The following is a 15601-nucleotide window of genomic DNA, read 5'->3' on the forward strand; positions in this document are numbered from 1 at the left end:
TTTTCTGTTCTTCTGCTTCTTTTTTTCATTATTTTGTGTACTTTTCTTTCGTTTTCAATAAACGCCGCATGCACTCGTATAGTCGTTTCTGCTTCATGGCGGTGACCTTCCCAATCTATCCCAATCCCAAACCCAAAACGCCTTTGCGCCATACCCAAACAGAAGACCATCAACAGCTCAAACGAATAAGAAAAGAAAAGAAAAGGTCATGATTTTGGTTGTAAACACACGCTGCGTCGACTCGTAAAGTCGTTTCATGCATTCATGACGGCATAAGCGGGACCGCATGTGGAAGCTCAGCCAGCCGAAGTCGGCTGCCATTGGACTCTGCCCGCATTTCTTGGAGAGCATGGCAAAACTCTGTTTGCCTATCTTCCGGCGCGGTAAGCGGGTACTTGTGTAGAGCTTGTGGAGCGAGCGCTTGGGCTTTGTGTTTTTCGTGACTTCGTTTTCGCGTGGTCGTCGTTATCCATTCGCGGAAGTCTTTTTGACTCTTTGGTCGAACAGCAATCGTTGTTGCTGAGAAGTTCGAGTCGACGGCCGGAGCGATTTGGCGTCGCGGGGTTCACGAGCGTCGGATCGCGGTGGGGGGCCTTGAGGCGCATTTTGCTTTGGCCTCAACGTCGCTCGGCTGTGTGTTTCGTGCGGTCGTTTCGCGAGATCGGCTTTGATATTTCGTGAGATTCGGAATTTCTGATCGACGGCAATCATTGTTGCTGACGAATTCGAGCCATCAGCGGCGGTGTTCTTGCCTTGCAGGTGTCACGAAGCCGGATTGCGGTGGGCGCTTTGCTTTTGCCCCAACGTCTCGGCTGCGTCGCGAGAGCAAACGCCGAATGAGCGGAGAACACAACGCTGGAGGTCCGTCGCACTCGGCGCAATCTTCCATTTCGCAGGTAGACAGCACGGCGAGCACGCTGCTGGCGAGTCCGAGCACGACGCATTCGGTGTCGTTTGAGAAGGCGCGGGCTGTTGAGGGTTACAAAGCCCGGCAACATGATCAGAGCCTCGCGCAGTCGAAGGACGATAACGACTTTGATGCCTTGAGGAGAGAAGGCTCTGAGGACGACGACGAAAATTCCGGGACTCGAGCGGGCTTCAAGGCCCGGCGATACGGCCAGGGCCGCGAGCAGTCAAGGGACGACGACGATTATGGTCTCGAGGAGAAGGATTCTGGAGACGACGATGATGACGAAGAGGCCGACCGTGTATTTGGTCGCAATGCTGCCGCGTTGAACGGGAGCACGAAGCTTTCGTCGGAGGAGAAGTCCCAGGCTCGTTTGGGTTTGAAGACCCAGCGACACGGCCAGGGCCGCGAGAAGTCGAAAGACGGCGATGACGCTTATAGTCTCGAGAAAGAGGGCTTTGAGGACGACGGCGAAGAGGCTGACCGTTTGCTTGGTCGCGATGCTGCCGCGCTGAAGCGGAGAGCGAAGCTTTCGTCGTCGCTTGAGAATTCCAGAGCTGGCGCGGGCTTCAGAGCCCGGCAGGATGATGAAAGCTTCGGTGAGGCGAAAGATGTTGATGATGATGATGTTTATGATTCCAAGAAAGAGGATTCAGAGGACGGCGATGAAGAGGCCGACCATCTGCTGGGTCGCGATGCCGCGGCATTGAATGAACGACCTGCGGCTGCGGTTGCGACACATCCCGAGGACGAGCCTGCGGTTGCGCCGGTGGAAAAGAAGGCGAGGCCGATCTCGTGGTCTGAGTTGCCAAAGAAGGGCCAGTTGGCGATTTTGACGCTCGCTCGGCTGTCTGAGCCGTTGACGCAGCAAGGCTTGCAGAGTTATATGTTTTATCAGCTCAAGTCGTTCACGCTGCCGAATGGAGAAGCGCCGTCGGACAGCATGGTGGCGAGCCAGGCTGGTATTCTCGCGGCGTCGTTCACCGGTGCGCAGTTCTTGACGGCTTTTATGTGGGGCCGACTTGCAGACTGGGAAGGCCTTGGGCGCAAGAGAGTCATTTTGATCGGCTTGCTTGGGACCGCTGTCGGAAGTCTTGGGTTTGGCTTCAGCAGGTCTTTCGCGGCTGCGGTCTTCTGGCGATGTTTGGGTGGTATGCTCAATGGCAACATCGGTGTCATGCGGACCATGATCTCTGAGATCGTGCGCGAGAAAAAGTACCAGAGCAGGGCGTTCTTGTTGATGCCAATGTGCTTCAACATTGGTGTTATCATAGGGCCACTGCTGGGTGGTTGGCTGGCCGATCCTGTCGGCAGCTACCCTCAGACCTTTGGACCGGGTGGGTCAATTGGCGGCAAAGACGGCGTGGGGTGGTTGATGAGGTTCCCGTACGCTTTGCCGAATGTTGTCAACGCATGCTTTCTTGTTGGAAGCGCGTTGGGTATTTTGTTTGGTCTGGAAGAAACGCTGGAGGCTTTGAGAGACAAGCCGGATTATCCTTTGCGCTTCAGCCGGTGGGTCTTGAGGGTGTGTACTGGGTCTCGGCAGTCGCATGGGTATGCTGCGTTGGCCGGAGACGTCGTGGCGTGCGAGGCAGGTGATGTGGAGTTGCAGCCTGCTGCGCGCGACGAGGTTGAGAGACCGAGGGTGCGGCGCCAGCTTCCGTTCCGTCGTATTTGGACTCGCAATGTGGTCTTGACGTTCATTGCTCACGGTATGCTGGCGATGCATGTGGGGACGTTCAACAACTTGTGGTTTGTCTTCTTGTCGACGCCACGCTTCGATCCATCGGCATCCTCAGGAGAAGATCGAGACAGGCCATCGCTCACATTGCCTCCGGGTTACAGGCCGCATGTTCCGTTCACTTTTACCGGTGGACTTGCGTTGCCGCCGCCGAGTATCGGCACGGCACTTGCAATCCTCGGAGTGATTGGAATAACGATGCAGCTACTGCTGTTCCCGACTGTGAGCTTCAAGCTTGGAACAACACGCTCCTTCCGATGGAGTCTGTTGTTGTTCCCTGTCTCTTACTTCTTGGCGCCATATCTGGCGATAGTACCCTCATCATCTTCGCCACCAGAGCAGGCGTCAGGCGCGTGGGTTTGGTTGGGTATCACGCTTGTGCTGACCGTGCAGGTGACTGCTCGCACGTTCGCGTTGCCTTCGACTGCCATTCTAGTGAACAACTGCTGTCCACATCCAAGTGTGCTTGGTAGTGTGCATGGTGTGGCGCAGAGTGTCTCGAGCTTGACCAGGACTGTCGGGCCAGTGCTTGCGGGTTGGCTGTATGGCGCTGGCTTGAACAGGGGTGTCATTGGCCTGGCCTGGTGGTGCATGTGTGTGGTGGCTGTGGTGGGAGCCGTCGCTGGGCGCTTCGTCAGGGAAGGCAGCGGCCACGACATCATGCTGGATGGCGAAGATGATGAGGGTCAAGGGGGGAGAGTGGCGAGGAAGTAGGGCGGGTGATGGACTTATGCAGACACCCGAACATGAATCTCTTGAGCACGAAGCCTCATCTTGGACACAAACAGTCCGTCGTGAAGTCCGGTCGACGACATGACTTGACAGCCACCGGGCAAAGCCCATGCTGCAAGCCACGAAGTCTTCCGGTGACGTACTCATAGCCGCCGGGCAGAGCCCATGCTATGAGCGTCCTCCAGCGACAGACCGTAAGATGAGTCGGCGATAAGATGCCGTGCTTGTCGTGCTCCAGATTGCATGTTGCGGTCCCGTCTGCGTCCATGTGAATACTGCACTGTCTCACCCTTGGAAGGGCGACAGTGTCGACAGTATTGCCCTGTCTACTTCCTGCCAGAGGAGGGTGGCCAGCACGGCGAGGGAACGTACCCGGATGGAACCGAGGCTGGCGGTGGGGTCCACTGTGCCTGTTGACCAGGCACAGTGGTCCCCGCGACGATGGAGCCAGAGGGTGGCTGCATAAACCGAGGGGGAGGAGGCAGAGCGTACTGCTCGGCCCCGTAACCCTCGGTGTTGTCAGCAGTCACCCTGGTGATGGGAGGGCAGTGCTCCTGGACTTGAGCGGGCCTGCGCGCGGTGGTGGTGCGTCGCGTAGCCCTGGCGCTCAAGTCCATGTCGGGGAGCACAAAAGTCCCCATCACCGCGAGTGACTGCGTCTGTGCAGCCGGAGCCGGGGTGAGAGGCACCTGAGGAAGTGGTGCACTCTGTCCGGTCTCCTCCTCGCCCTCCAACGACTGCCGCCCGAACTCCTCTGCCAACTGCGTGGCCAGATCCTCCTCCTCTCCGAACTCCTGCTGCCGCCGTTGCCACACATTCTGGTGCTGGCGCAGATCCTCCTCCCGCTGCAGCTGCTGTTGTTGCTGCTGCTGCTGCGGCTCCTGCGGCGGTGATTGTTGCAGCTGGAGGAGGGTCTGGTGCTTCTCTGCTTCTTCGGCGAAGCGAGAGAGCTGCCAGCGACCGTACTGTGGCAGCCCAGCGAGCCACGCGAACTGCCTGGCGTAGCAGCGACCAAGATGGTGCATGCCAGCCAAGTGTTCGAAGTGGCCGAGCTGGCGGCGGCCGAGTTCTGCCTGCGCGATACCGCTGTCCATGCGGTCGCGCAGGTCTTCTACTTCGGCGAGGACGAGATTGAGGAACTCGTAGCCGGTGGTCTGCTCGGCGCACAGCCCTTTGACGAAGGCGTGCGCGGCATGCACCAGCTGTTCCACCTCTCTCGCCGTCGCGAGATCCATCTTCCGCAGATCCCATGCACCACCGTCGGGGTGTCTCACCCACTCCGACCAGAACCGGAAGCCGAGTCCCAGATTGACGACCAGGAAACGGCGTTGCTGCTCGTACGTGAGCTCCCGGAGGGCGTCGCGAGGGAAGAGGCGACGCTCATGAGCCAGGAGCCCACGGCTGAACGAGCTGAAGTGTCGTCCAGGAGCAGCAGGTTGTTGGAGGGAGGGGATTCTTGATCCCAGACGTTGGTGTTGCCGGCGTTGCAGGCAACTGGCCCCTCGAGGGGCGGTTGCGGCGCGGCCGGGGGTTGCGGAAGTGGAGTGAGCTTCTGGCGCTCACTGTTGCCACTGTCGACACCGTCGACAGTGGTCTTTTGCTGTACACCGAGGTTGAGCCGGAGGCGTCGGCGTGGCCAGTTGGTGACAGTGCTACCGGCTGTGCCGGTAGTCTTTGGTGGTGCGGCCGCCCAGTACACCGGCCGGCGGCGGAACTCGTGAGGAGCCTTGACAGGCTTCACTGGCTCCGCCGCCTGACGAAACCGGTCCTCAGGGCGGCGGCGGGGCGCGGGCGGCGGCGAGGGCGTGGCGGCGCTGGCGGCGCGAGTGCTTGGAGCGCACTCTTCGATGCGCTCGCCAGGCGCGAAGAAAACAACCCAGGCGAGGCCGCCCGCGAGAAGGGCGAACCACGTCGCGACGAGGATGTCGACGACGTGGGGGACGAGGCGAGCAACGGACGCGGCGGCGGCGGCGGCGGTCGACATGGCGGCGGCGGCGGCGTGGTGCTTGTGCTGGAGTCGTCGGGGAAGGAAAAGGGGAGAGAAAGTTGCAAGACGCGGAGCTTTTTGTTGTTGTGTTCGACGGGATGCGGGAGCGGGGCTCCCGGTCGACGGGAGTGAGGTGAGGTTAAACGCAGGTGCGCGCAGATGCGCGAGGTGCGCGGCGGGAGGGAGATCCCGGTGGCTGGGGCGACGTGAAGGTACGCGCGCGCGAGCACGCGCGGTAAGATGGACGATAGACGAGCCTGAGGTAGCAACAGAGTGAATAAAGGGGTGGGCTCGTCGATACCAAAGATGCTACCTCATGTTGCAAATCTAGCATATTCATCAATCCCCCCGAGACAACAGACTCATATCGGCGCGCTGGCGCGTGACACGGTCGATGGAGACAGATATGTTGCCCGCTTACGCATTGATACTCGAGGATCATCATTGAATGCACCGCGTTGCGCGGAAGCCTGCTAACTCTGCATGTTAGTGAAGTGTCGTTGATACCACTACCTAGGAGCACATACCTTACGCATCCCATCCATGATGGCATCCTCCAGTGCATTGAGTCCTCCAGCATATTCGCGTCTGCGTTATATCAGCTCAGCAACGGCATTGCGGGCATGACATCAGCGAATATGCTGCTACCGTTTCTACCAAAGACATTACCTTCCTTTCTACATCTCTGAAGAGGCTCTCTCACAACACTCGACACGAAATCTCATTCTTTCTTCTCGGGCCAGACGCAAACACTTATCTCTGGCCTCCTGTTTCTGTCTCCAAGCTGTTTCGGCATCCTCTTCAATCCATGCGCGGAGCTGGGCATTGATTGAATTGACTTTCTGGAAAGCTGTCTTTGCCGCAAGAGGACTCGAATGGGGGGCCGTGTAACGAGAGATGGCCGCTTTGATTATTCGATCCAGCAGCGAAAGAGCGTCTCGGGCCACGAGGTAGAAGAAGATCGTTACGACGAATGCCTTTGTTCCAGCGATAATCCGGGCCAGATCAAAGAATCGCGCGGCGAGGAGGTAGCCATGGCGCCGAAGAGAACGATTCCAGGAGTTGTTGAGACTGCGGGCTAGGTAAACGGATAGCCCCGAAAGCATGAGTATCAACCAGAAGCAATCATTGGCAGTCATGGCGGCGGTATATTACTTGGGGCTGTCTCCCGAGCGCAAGAGTGACTGGACCAGCAAGCTGTGATTTTTTCCCCGGGCGGCACTGGAGGTGAACGATACATGATCAGGAGACTTGCAGTGAAAGATATGACTGCAGTACAGAGGGCCACGCGTGAGACGACGGTATTCACTGTAAATACTTGACTGCAACATGAGACGTGAAAGACTCGGCTTTCATTCACTTGGTTTGATCTATCCTACGATCATGGATAAGCGATATCCTACGACCTTGCACAAGCGATTTCGAGGTGTGAGGAAGTGCATACTGACACGTGGGACTATGATGTGAGCATAGCGCTAGGCTACTCAATGGAGCCTACATCCAGCAGTCTGCACATGTGGCATTTGCGCTGAACAACCACCGTCTCGAAGCTTCTGGTGGTATTCACAAAGAGATGTAGACAGCTGTCCTCGACGCCTGCACGCAATACCAGCGTGAGTCAACCAACCGTGCAGTCACTAGGCATGTGGCAAGCGAATAGTCGGTCGCATCGCCATATGAAGGAGCAAGTGAGGTCCAGCGCGGTTTCAGGCAGCGCGCGCTAGGGCCCAGTCGGGAATGCTGCTGCTCGCGGACCCTGAAGCGCCAAGCGCTATGATGCGACGGAAAGCCGAAAGCTGGCCTTTCAGATGCTGCGAATCGCGCGGAAAGGGACAGCTGGTCCATCGCATCGGATCGCGCTGTCTGGCCTTTTCCTCCTCAAATACTTCAAGCACGAGACTGGCTGCTCTTGCTTGCCCCATCCTTCATCCATCACCACTCTCTTCCCTCTACGTCGTCGCATACCCCCCTTGACTCCGGGTCGACGACAGCCCTTCCCCTCCATCGGGCCCGCCAGGTGAAGCTAAAAAGCTCAGCGACACTGCTTGGGCGACACCACTCCACCTACACACCACACATCACAGGCCAGCCTCCCTCACGATGGCTCGGTACTCCAGAGACCAGCGCCGCCGGTCAGCGCCCTCCACCTCACCGTGGATGACCATGTTCTACATCTGTGCCCTCGTTCTGGCGCCCATGCTCTTCATGGGCATGATCCCCTCGGCCAACGCCCAGGAGGATGCTAAGGATACTTCTGTCACTGGACCTGGTAAGTCAATGGACATCCCGTGGGCGCTCGCTTGCGCGGAGTCGCCTCAGATCACAATGGATCGCTCCGGGAAGCACGTTTCGCTAACTTTCCTCAGTCATCGGTATTGATCTCGGAACCACCTACTCTTGCGTTGGTATCATGAAGGGCGGCAAAGTCGAAATCCTCGTCAACGACCAGGGTAACCGTATCACTCCTTCCTGGGTTGCCTGGAACGATGAGGAGCGTCTTGTCGGTGATGCGGCGAAGAACCAGTTCGCCGCCAACCCGCACCGCACCATCTTCGACATCAAGCGTCTCATTGGCAGGAAGTACAGCGAGAAGGACATTCAGAGAGATATCAAGCACTTCCCCTTCAAGGTTGTCGAGAAGAACGGCCAGCCTCGCGTCCGCGTCGAGGTTTCTGGGTAAGCATTTGCGGAACTGCGGAGACACGGAACACCTGCTGACATGGTCTCACAGCGCTGAGAAGACCTTCACCCCCGAGGAGGTTTCTTCCATGATCCTCGGAAAGATGAAGGAGGTCGCCGAGCAGTACCTCGGTGAGAAGGTCGTCAACGCCGTTGTCACCGTCCCCGCCTACTTCAACGACGCCCAGCGTGCCGCCACCAAGGACGCTGGTACTATCGCCGGTCTTAATGTCATGCGTGTGGTCAACGAGCCCACCGCCGCCGCCCTCGCCTACGGTCTCGACAAGACCGACCAGGAACGCCAGATCATCGTCTACGATCTCGGTGGTGGTACCTTCGATGTCTCCATCTTGACTGTCGACCAGGGTGTCTTCGAGGTCCAGGCCACCGCCGGTGACACTCACCTCGGTGGCGAAGACTTCGACCAGCGCGTTGTTGACTATCTGACCAAGACCTACAACAAGAAACACGACACCGATATCACCAAGAACGCGAAGACCATGTCCAAGCTGAAGCGCGAGGTCGAGAAGGCCAAGCGCACTCTGTCCAGCCAGATGAGCACCAAGATCGAGATCGAGGCCTTCCACGAGGGCAACGACCTGTCCGAGACCCTCACCCGCGCCAAGTTCGAGGAGCTCAACAACGATCTGTTCAAGAAGACCCTCAAGCCGGTTGAGCAGGTCCTGAAGGACGCCAAGCTGAAGAAGAGCGACATTGATGACATTGTTCTGGTCGGTGGTTCCACTCGTATCCCCAAGGTTCAGGCCATGTTGGAGGAGTACTTTGGCAAGAAGGCCTCGAAGGGTATCAACCCCGATGAGGCTGTTGCCTACGGTGCTGCCGTTCAGGGTGGTGTTCTGTCCGGTGAGGAGGAGGCTAAGGAAATCGTCCTCATGGATGTGAACCCTCTGACCCTTGGTATCGAGACCACTGGCGGCGTCATGACCCACCTCATCAAGCGTGGCACCACCATCCCGACCAAGAAGAGCCAGATCTTCTCCACCGCCGCCGATAACCAGCCCGTGGTCCTGATCCAGGTCTTTGAGGGTGAGCGCACGATGACTAAGGACAAGGCAAGTAATAAATCCCAGAACACTGTACAGTTCAATTGCTAACTTCGTCGCAGTAAGTAATATTTCCCCTTCCCCACCCGTGAAGTTCTTCCCAATGTCAGGGGATCTTGCCTCGTGCCTCTTCAGGTGAGGTAGTGCAGGCCTGCACTTGCCTACCCCAGGGCGTGGCACCTACCCGGAACGTGGCCTGCACCTGCTCACTCCAGTACTATTGCTACTGCCTCGAGTACGCGGGCCCGGATGGGCACAAAACCCGCTCTCTCGCCTCGGTCTTTGCACTCTCCACTCTTCACTCCCCTGGCACTCCGCCCATTTCACGCCTACCAGGCAATGTCATTGACATGGCATACGACGCTCCCGACATCCAGACGCTCATTCTCCACCTCACCTGGCTCTGTCTCAATGTCTCCGACTGGATCAACCCTCGCTTCCGTGCGGTTTTTCCTACTTCTGACCATCTGGCTGCTTTGTTCCCTCAGCTCGGCATCACCTTCTGTGAAGGACTTTTCGACGTCGTCCAAGCTGCTACTGCGCCACGCATCGAGTGGTTCCTGTCTCTCCCCGCCGACATCCCACACCACGTGTGGGGCATCTATGTCCTCGTTCTTCGTAAAGGCTCCCGCTACAAGCTCTACATCGGCTCTGGCACTGGTATCAAAGATGGCGTGCGGTCCCGCATTCTACAACACGAAGGCCGCAGTGTGGAGCCTAGTCACGTCAAGCAAGCAAAGGATGATGGTTACAAGCAAGTCCACAGCTCTCTGCTCGCCTGGTGCAACCCGCCCACCGCAGCCCAAGTGCCAGCTTTCCGCACCGCTATCATTGCAATCGAGGCCGCACTCCACCTCATCTTCTGGCCTATGTATAAGCGCACCACACGATACAGCTTCCCTGATGGTCCTTGGGCTCGGAAGGAGTACCCGTGGGACGGTCTCTGCCACCACAACCCACTCACCGAAGGCGTCATCAAGGGTGTCGACGACATCGACCTCACGCCCGAGCAACTTGAGCACATGGCTAGCGTCGCTGCTGAACGGAGACGAGTCGTCAGGAATACTTGGGACCGCAAACAGCGTGCAAGCCCAAGACCTGGGTACATGGCTAAGCGTCTCGCCGTCTCAAGGAAGTACCAGCCCACAGCTACCGCCAAATACCACCAGGTCATCGCAAGCAAGGCCCACCACTGCCCCCTCTGCAATGTCACGAAGTCCTGCAAGTCCCAAATGGAACGACACTATCGAACAGAACGTCACATCAACGCCGTCGCCGATGGATGTGGTCCACTTCACTGCGTGCCGTGCAATTATCATGCTAGGGACCGTTCCAACCTCCGCCGCCACTGCACGAGCAACAAACACCAAACGCTGTGCCCGCCGTCGACTTAACATTCACACCACTCACACTCAAACCTCGCTCCTTGACATTGGCTTGTACTGATTTGGACGTCGTCCAATTTCAACGTGACCACTTGCTAACAACCTTTTCACAGCAACCTCCTCGGCAAGTTCGAGCTCTCCGGCATTCCTCCCGCGCCTCGCGGCCAGCCCCAGATCGAGGTGACTTTCGAGCTCGACGCTAACGGCATCCTCCGCGTGAGCGCCGGCGACAAGGGCAGCGGCAAGACCGAGTCTATTACCATCACCAACGACAAGGGCCGCCTTAGCGCCGAGGAGATCGAGCGCATGGTCGAAGAGGCGGAGAAGTACGCGGACGAGGACAAGGCGACGCGCGAGCGCATCGAGTCGCGCAACGGCCTCGAGAACTACGCCTACTCGCTCAAGAACCAGCTCAACGACGACGAAGGCCTCGGCGGCAAGATCGACGAGGACGACAAGGACACCCTCCTCGAGGCCGTCAAGGAGGCCCAGGACTGGCTCGAGGAGAACGCCGCCACCGCCACCTCTGAGGACTTCGACGAGCAGAAGCAGAAGCTGAGCGACGTCGCGTACCCCATCACTTCGAAGCTGTACGAGGGCGGCGCCGGTGGCATGCCCGATGACGACGACGAGCCTTCCGGCCACGACGAGTTGTAAGAGGTTCGTCATAGTCGAGGACGCTTTGACGTTGTGGTTTTTTCTTTTTGCTGGCTTGTGGATATACGCGAAATCAAAGAATTGAAGAAAGTACACCATGTTCCTGGCCCTTTTTTTTTTTCTTAAGAGAAAGGAGTTGCCTTGTTTGCTATAGATTCTACTACACGAATACCTTGATCTTGTATCGTTCTCCACAGTTTCCTATCTTTTGATCTGCGAACTCGTAGGGCTTGCCAGGTGGTTTGCTGGGGCTACCTTGCAAGGGCTTGATGCCAGAACGAGCACCTCGCGAGTGCTCCATCTTCCTGGCCCCTGTTCACACGAAGCTGGCGGCCAGGCGTGACGAGAAAGCTCTCGCCAAGTGCACAAACTTGCTGCCAAGTCACAGCGGCAAGAGACCGCAAACTCGACTTCTGTGGCTCACGGGCAATGCTTCGAACCTCGCCAGGGCATATCGTCAGTACGTGCTATGAAGATGAAATAACAAGAGGTCGTCATCATGTCACCTGCACGTAAATGCTCACTCCGCCACGAACTCTCGATCGGGCGGTCGAACGAAGGAGGTCTGATCTAGTTTAATCTGATCTTATCGGAAGCCAAGTGCCCGAGGGCCCGAGGCATGGATACACCAAGCGGCGAGGCTATCCTAGGTACACGCTGTACTGTAAGGACACCACGTGGCGGACACCGCGGTGGCGTCTTGGAGCCGAAGCGAAGCGAAGCAGTCCGTGTGCATGCAGATTGTCAGATTCCCATGCCTCGCCCCATCGCATTTGCTAGAATTCCCATGTGCACCGTGCTCACTGCACATCAGCACTCTGCCCTAACCCCGAGCAGAGGGAACTGCTTTGGCGGGCGCTGAAGGTTGGAAGAAGGACTGGAAGATCCGGCGCGCGCGCCCCGCGCCGAATGCCCTTCGCCTGCCATTTCCGCCTACCTTAGGTAAGCTACCTGAGGACTCGCGTCCGGAGTGTGGTAGACCTGAGCCCCGTCGGAAAAGCGTCCTCCCGCCATCTCAGAGCAAACCCATCCATCCTCCCCACCAGATCCTACACTTGATACACACCCCAGCCTCATCAGTCCCAATACACCCTCGCGCATCATCCCGCCCAAACGCTCGACTCAAACACGCACAGGCGCGTAACCGCCCGCCTCGCACAGTCCACCATCCACATCCCAAGGAGCCGTCTCCGAACCCCCGCCGCGCACCTCCAGAAGAGACCAGAAACCCACCACGCGCAAGCATCCGCGCCCGCCTCCCCGCGGCCCCGATCCCAGACCCCAGGCACGACCCTCCCATCTCCCTCGAACTGCCCTCCCAGCCCGCAAGCCTCATCGCCCGCTGGCCCTGCGCCCTGCCCTCCTGCCGGGACTACGGACAGCTGTGCTACCGGCGGGACGCCATGCACGCTAGAGACTGGATCCGGGCGGCGGGGGTGAGGATGTCGCTGTAGAGCACGTGGGAGAGGGGCATTTTCCGAGAGAGATCAGAATGTGCAAGGCGATAGATAGGAGGCACGAGTCTCGCGGCGCTTGGGAGGAAAGAAGTGGGTAGAGATTTCGTAGAAGCAGAGTAGAGGTTTCATTAGGTCGTGAGGGAGGAAAATGCCAAATCGAGCGTAAAACTACCCCAACAAAGCAAACAAACACCGTGTGTGTGTCAATCTTTCAAAGGGAAATTCCCTCCTGTCACCAGACCAGCCCAGACGCCCAAAAATGCAATAAACCCTCCCCTGGAATCCTCCCAAACCCAGCAAAACCCAAACGCCTTGCTCCCGCTTCCAACCATAACGCTGTCACCAACAGAAAGCCACAAAAACAAATCAATACCCATCCAACACCTTAGTCTTCATCCACTCGCTCGTGCCAACCCCCAAATTCAACCCGTTCGTCGCCCACCACCTCCTGACCCGCATGCCCCTCTCCCCCTCGTCGCCGTCCTCCAGCGCCTCCTCCACGTCGCAAGTCTTGTACTCGACCTTCAGCCCGCTGCGCTTCCACCACTCCAAAACCCCGACGTTGCCGTTCTTCGTCGCGCCGACGAGCACCTGGTTGTCGAAGATCATCTTGTCGCCCTTGGCCTCGTGCCACAGCCGCAGGATCTCCGTGTGCCCGTGCGTGGAGGCCAGCTTGGGCACGGCGTCCTCGTTGCCGAACGCGATGCCGCTGCGCAGCCACCAGCGGACGACGTCGGCGTGGCCATTCTGCGTCGCGAAAGCGATGGACTTGCCGGGCTTGAGGCGGACTTTGCTGCTGTCGACGCTGGCGCTGCTGTCGTCGACGGTTGTCGATTGGGCCTTCCACCACTCGAGGACTTGCAGGTGGCCTTGGGAGGAGGCCTGCTCGAGGGCGGCCTCGGTGAATTTGAGCGGCAGGCCGGAGTGTTGCCACCACTCGAGGACGGCGACGAAGCCCGCGCGCGAGGCGCCGTCGAGGGCCTCGAAGTTGTATTCTTTCGTCAGGAAGGAGGGGGAGGTGCGCCAGAACTCGAGGATCTCGGTGCGGCCGAAGACGGCGCTGGCGGTGTCCGGGAGGAAGGTGTGGCCGAAGGTGGTCCAGAAGAGGTCGCGGTGGTTGGCTTCGAGGTGCGCGAGGAGGGAGGTCATGGCGAAGCGCATGATGAGCTTGATGCAGAGTTTCGACAGCCAGCGGGGCACGCTGTGCGTGGCGATGAAGTGCTCGACGTCTTTGAGGTTGCCGCGGAGGATGGTAAGTTCGAGGGCTTCCATGTAGTTGCGGGGCCCGTGAGGGCTGGTGTGGGATGTCCAGTCGGCGGGCGGTGGGAGGTTGGTGTAGATGTGGAGGGTCTGCGCGAGCTCCCAGTCGCCGGTGAAGTCGATGATCATGGTCCAGAGTTCGGGAGGGAGGATGTTTTTGGATGTTTTCGTGTGTTTTGCGAAGGCCTGTCGCTGGCTGGGTGAGACGACAACGTCCTGTCCGATGTTCAGGAGATTAATCTGATTGCAGACGGCGTCTCGAAGGTCCTCCGCAGCTTCCCATGAGATCACCCGCTTCTCGCTTCCCTCGAACTTCCAGAGCAAAGGCTGCAGCACCTGTATCCAATTCCACTTTCGGCGGATCTTCGTGAGCTGCTTTTTCGTCATGGGGTTCTCCCACATGAGGGCCGACATGCCCGGGACCATGAGGATCTTCTTGGACACGTTCCAGCTGCGCAGGATCTCCTGCAGCAGGTTGTCGGTGGCGCCGTTCAGCATCTTGGCCATGTTGTTCGCATCGATGGGCGCCAGGACCAGAAGATCCGCCCACTCGCACAGTTCAGCCGCCTCTTGCTCAACTTCGACAACGTCCCTCGAACCGCTCTGCCGCCTCACGTTGGCCATGGTGGTGCAACATGATGAGGCGGTGATGAAGTCTTGACCTCGGTACCCGCTGTCCAGGATTGCACGGACGGAGATGTCAGGCAGAGCGGCCAGTCTGGGCAGAACATCTTCAACAATGCTCGGGTCGGTGCATCCGGTGGAGGCAAAGACGACATTGATCTCGCGGCCGGGGCTCGGATGGGAGGTGGCGGAGGCGATGGGTGAGGATTTTCGGCGGGCTTTGCTACCGCCCTGTTCGTGGCTCGTCGCAGCCATCGAGGGCGGTTGTGGGTGTGTAGGTGTGGAGTACTGGCTGGTGTAAGTGTTCGAGCGACAAAGGCAGAGCCGCGTCTTCGCAGAGCCGGCAACGGTCGTAGGCGGGCTGAAGGCTTGTCGCGGCTTTGGTGAAGTGGCGGACTAAGCAGAGATCAGGGTTGGCGGGTCGGGACGCTGCCGTGAGCCCTGAGGTGGTGAGGTGGCGCAGGCGTGCAAGTCCTCAGGCGTCAAAAGTCCTCGGGCGTGGAGGTCCTCAGGTGTGGAGGTCCTCAGACGTGAAGGTCCTCAGGCATGCTCGAATCTCCACTCGGCGATGCGCACACGCCGTCCGCGCACACGGCGACAGGGCCCAGACCCTGCAGCGGCCACCGACTCCGACCGACATGGCCTTTCTACAATCCCATGGCTGCGGCCGCCGCCCCGAGAGCAGTCGGCCACCACCACTGCTGTCGGCGCAGCCTTCCGCCGTGCGCCACAGCACACGATGCGCGCAGAAGAGGCGGCGGCTTGTGCACAAGCGAATGGAGACGCCCTCGACGCCTCGCGCGCCCCTGGCAGAAGTCTCTGCGCAGCGGCGCGGCGTAGGTATGAGCGCATGATGACATACTCGCACGCTCAGCGGTGGGCCAGGCGGATGATGATGGCCGGCGGTGCAGTGCGGTGCTGGCGGGCGAGAGCCGCTCCGGCGCACACAGAGCGCTGAGCCGCATCCACGAGACGGACGCTGCACTGCACCTCAGGCATGGAACCACGACCTCTTGCGGGCAATGCGCTTCCCTGCCTCGTAGGCGCGCACGCTGGAGGGAGCCCACACTGCCACACCCACACACGTTGCGCCGGCGCAGATCTCGTC

The 15601-nt window shown here is 59.0% G+C and overlaps 4 protein-coding genes across 4 annotated transcripts; 3 read left to right on the forward strand and 1 right to left on the reverse strand.

The window, feature by feature from the left end:
• Positions 1–836: 836 nt before the first annotated feature.
• On the forward strand, positions 837–3362 carry WHR41_05355 (uncharacterized protein; the record flags this gene model as incomplete). The annotated part of the gene is made up of 1 exon (XM_069373960.1): positions 837–3362. One exon carries the CDS (start codon positions 837–839, stop codon positions 3360–3362), a length of 2526 nt encoding a protein of 841 aa, XP_069229563.1.
• A 3847-nt stretch (positions 3363–7209) lies between these two features.
• bipA (Endoplasmic reticulum chaperone BiP) lies at positions 7210–9175 on the forward strand (the record flags this gene model as incomplete). The annotated part of the gene is made up of 4 exons (XM_069373961.1): positions 7210–7636; positions 7734–8043; positions 8099–9119; positions 9173–9175. Exons 1-4 carry the CDS (start codon positions 7468–7470, stop codon positions 9173–9175), a joined length of 1503 nt encoding a protein of 500 aa, XP_069229566.1. The 5' UTR covers positions 7210–7467.
• A 285-nt stretch (positions 9176–9460) lies between these two features.
• WHR41_05357 (uncharacterized protein) lies at positions 9461–11152 on the forward strand (the record flags this gene model as incomplete). The annotated part of the gene is made up of 2 exons (XM_069373962.1): positions 9461–10335; positions 10609–11152. The coding sequence occupies 2 exons, from the start codon at positions 9461–9463 to the stop codon at positions 11150–11152; spliced, it is 1419 nt and encodes a 472-aa protein (XP_069229565.1).
• A 1823-nt stretch (positions 11153–12975) lies between these two features.
• On the reverse strand, positions 12976–14748 carry WHR41_05358 (uncharacterized protein; the record flags this gene model as incomplete). Its single annotated transcript, XM_069373963.1, has 1 exon — positions 12976–14748. One exon carries the CDS (start codon positions 14746–14748, stop codon positions 12976–12978), a length of 1773 nt encoding a protein of 590 aa, XP_069229571.1.
• Positions 14749–15601: the final 853 nt, after the last annotated feature.

This window comes from Cladosporium halotolerans (genome assembly GCF_011745625.1).
Source record: "Cladosporium halotolerans strain TM138-S3 chromosome Unknown Sca14, whole genome shotgun sequence".
In the NCBI taxonomy this organism is placed as follows: Eukaryota; Fungi; Ascomycota; class Dothideomycetes; order Cladosporiales; family Cladosporiaceae; genus Cladosporium; species Cladosporium halotolerans.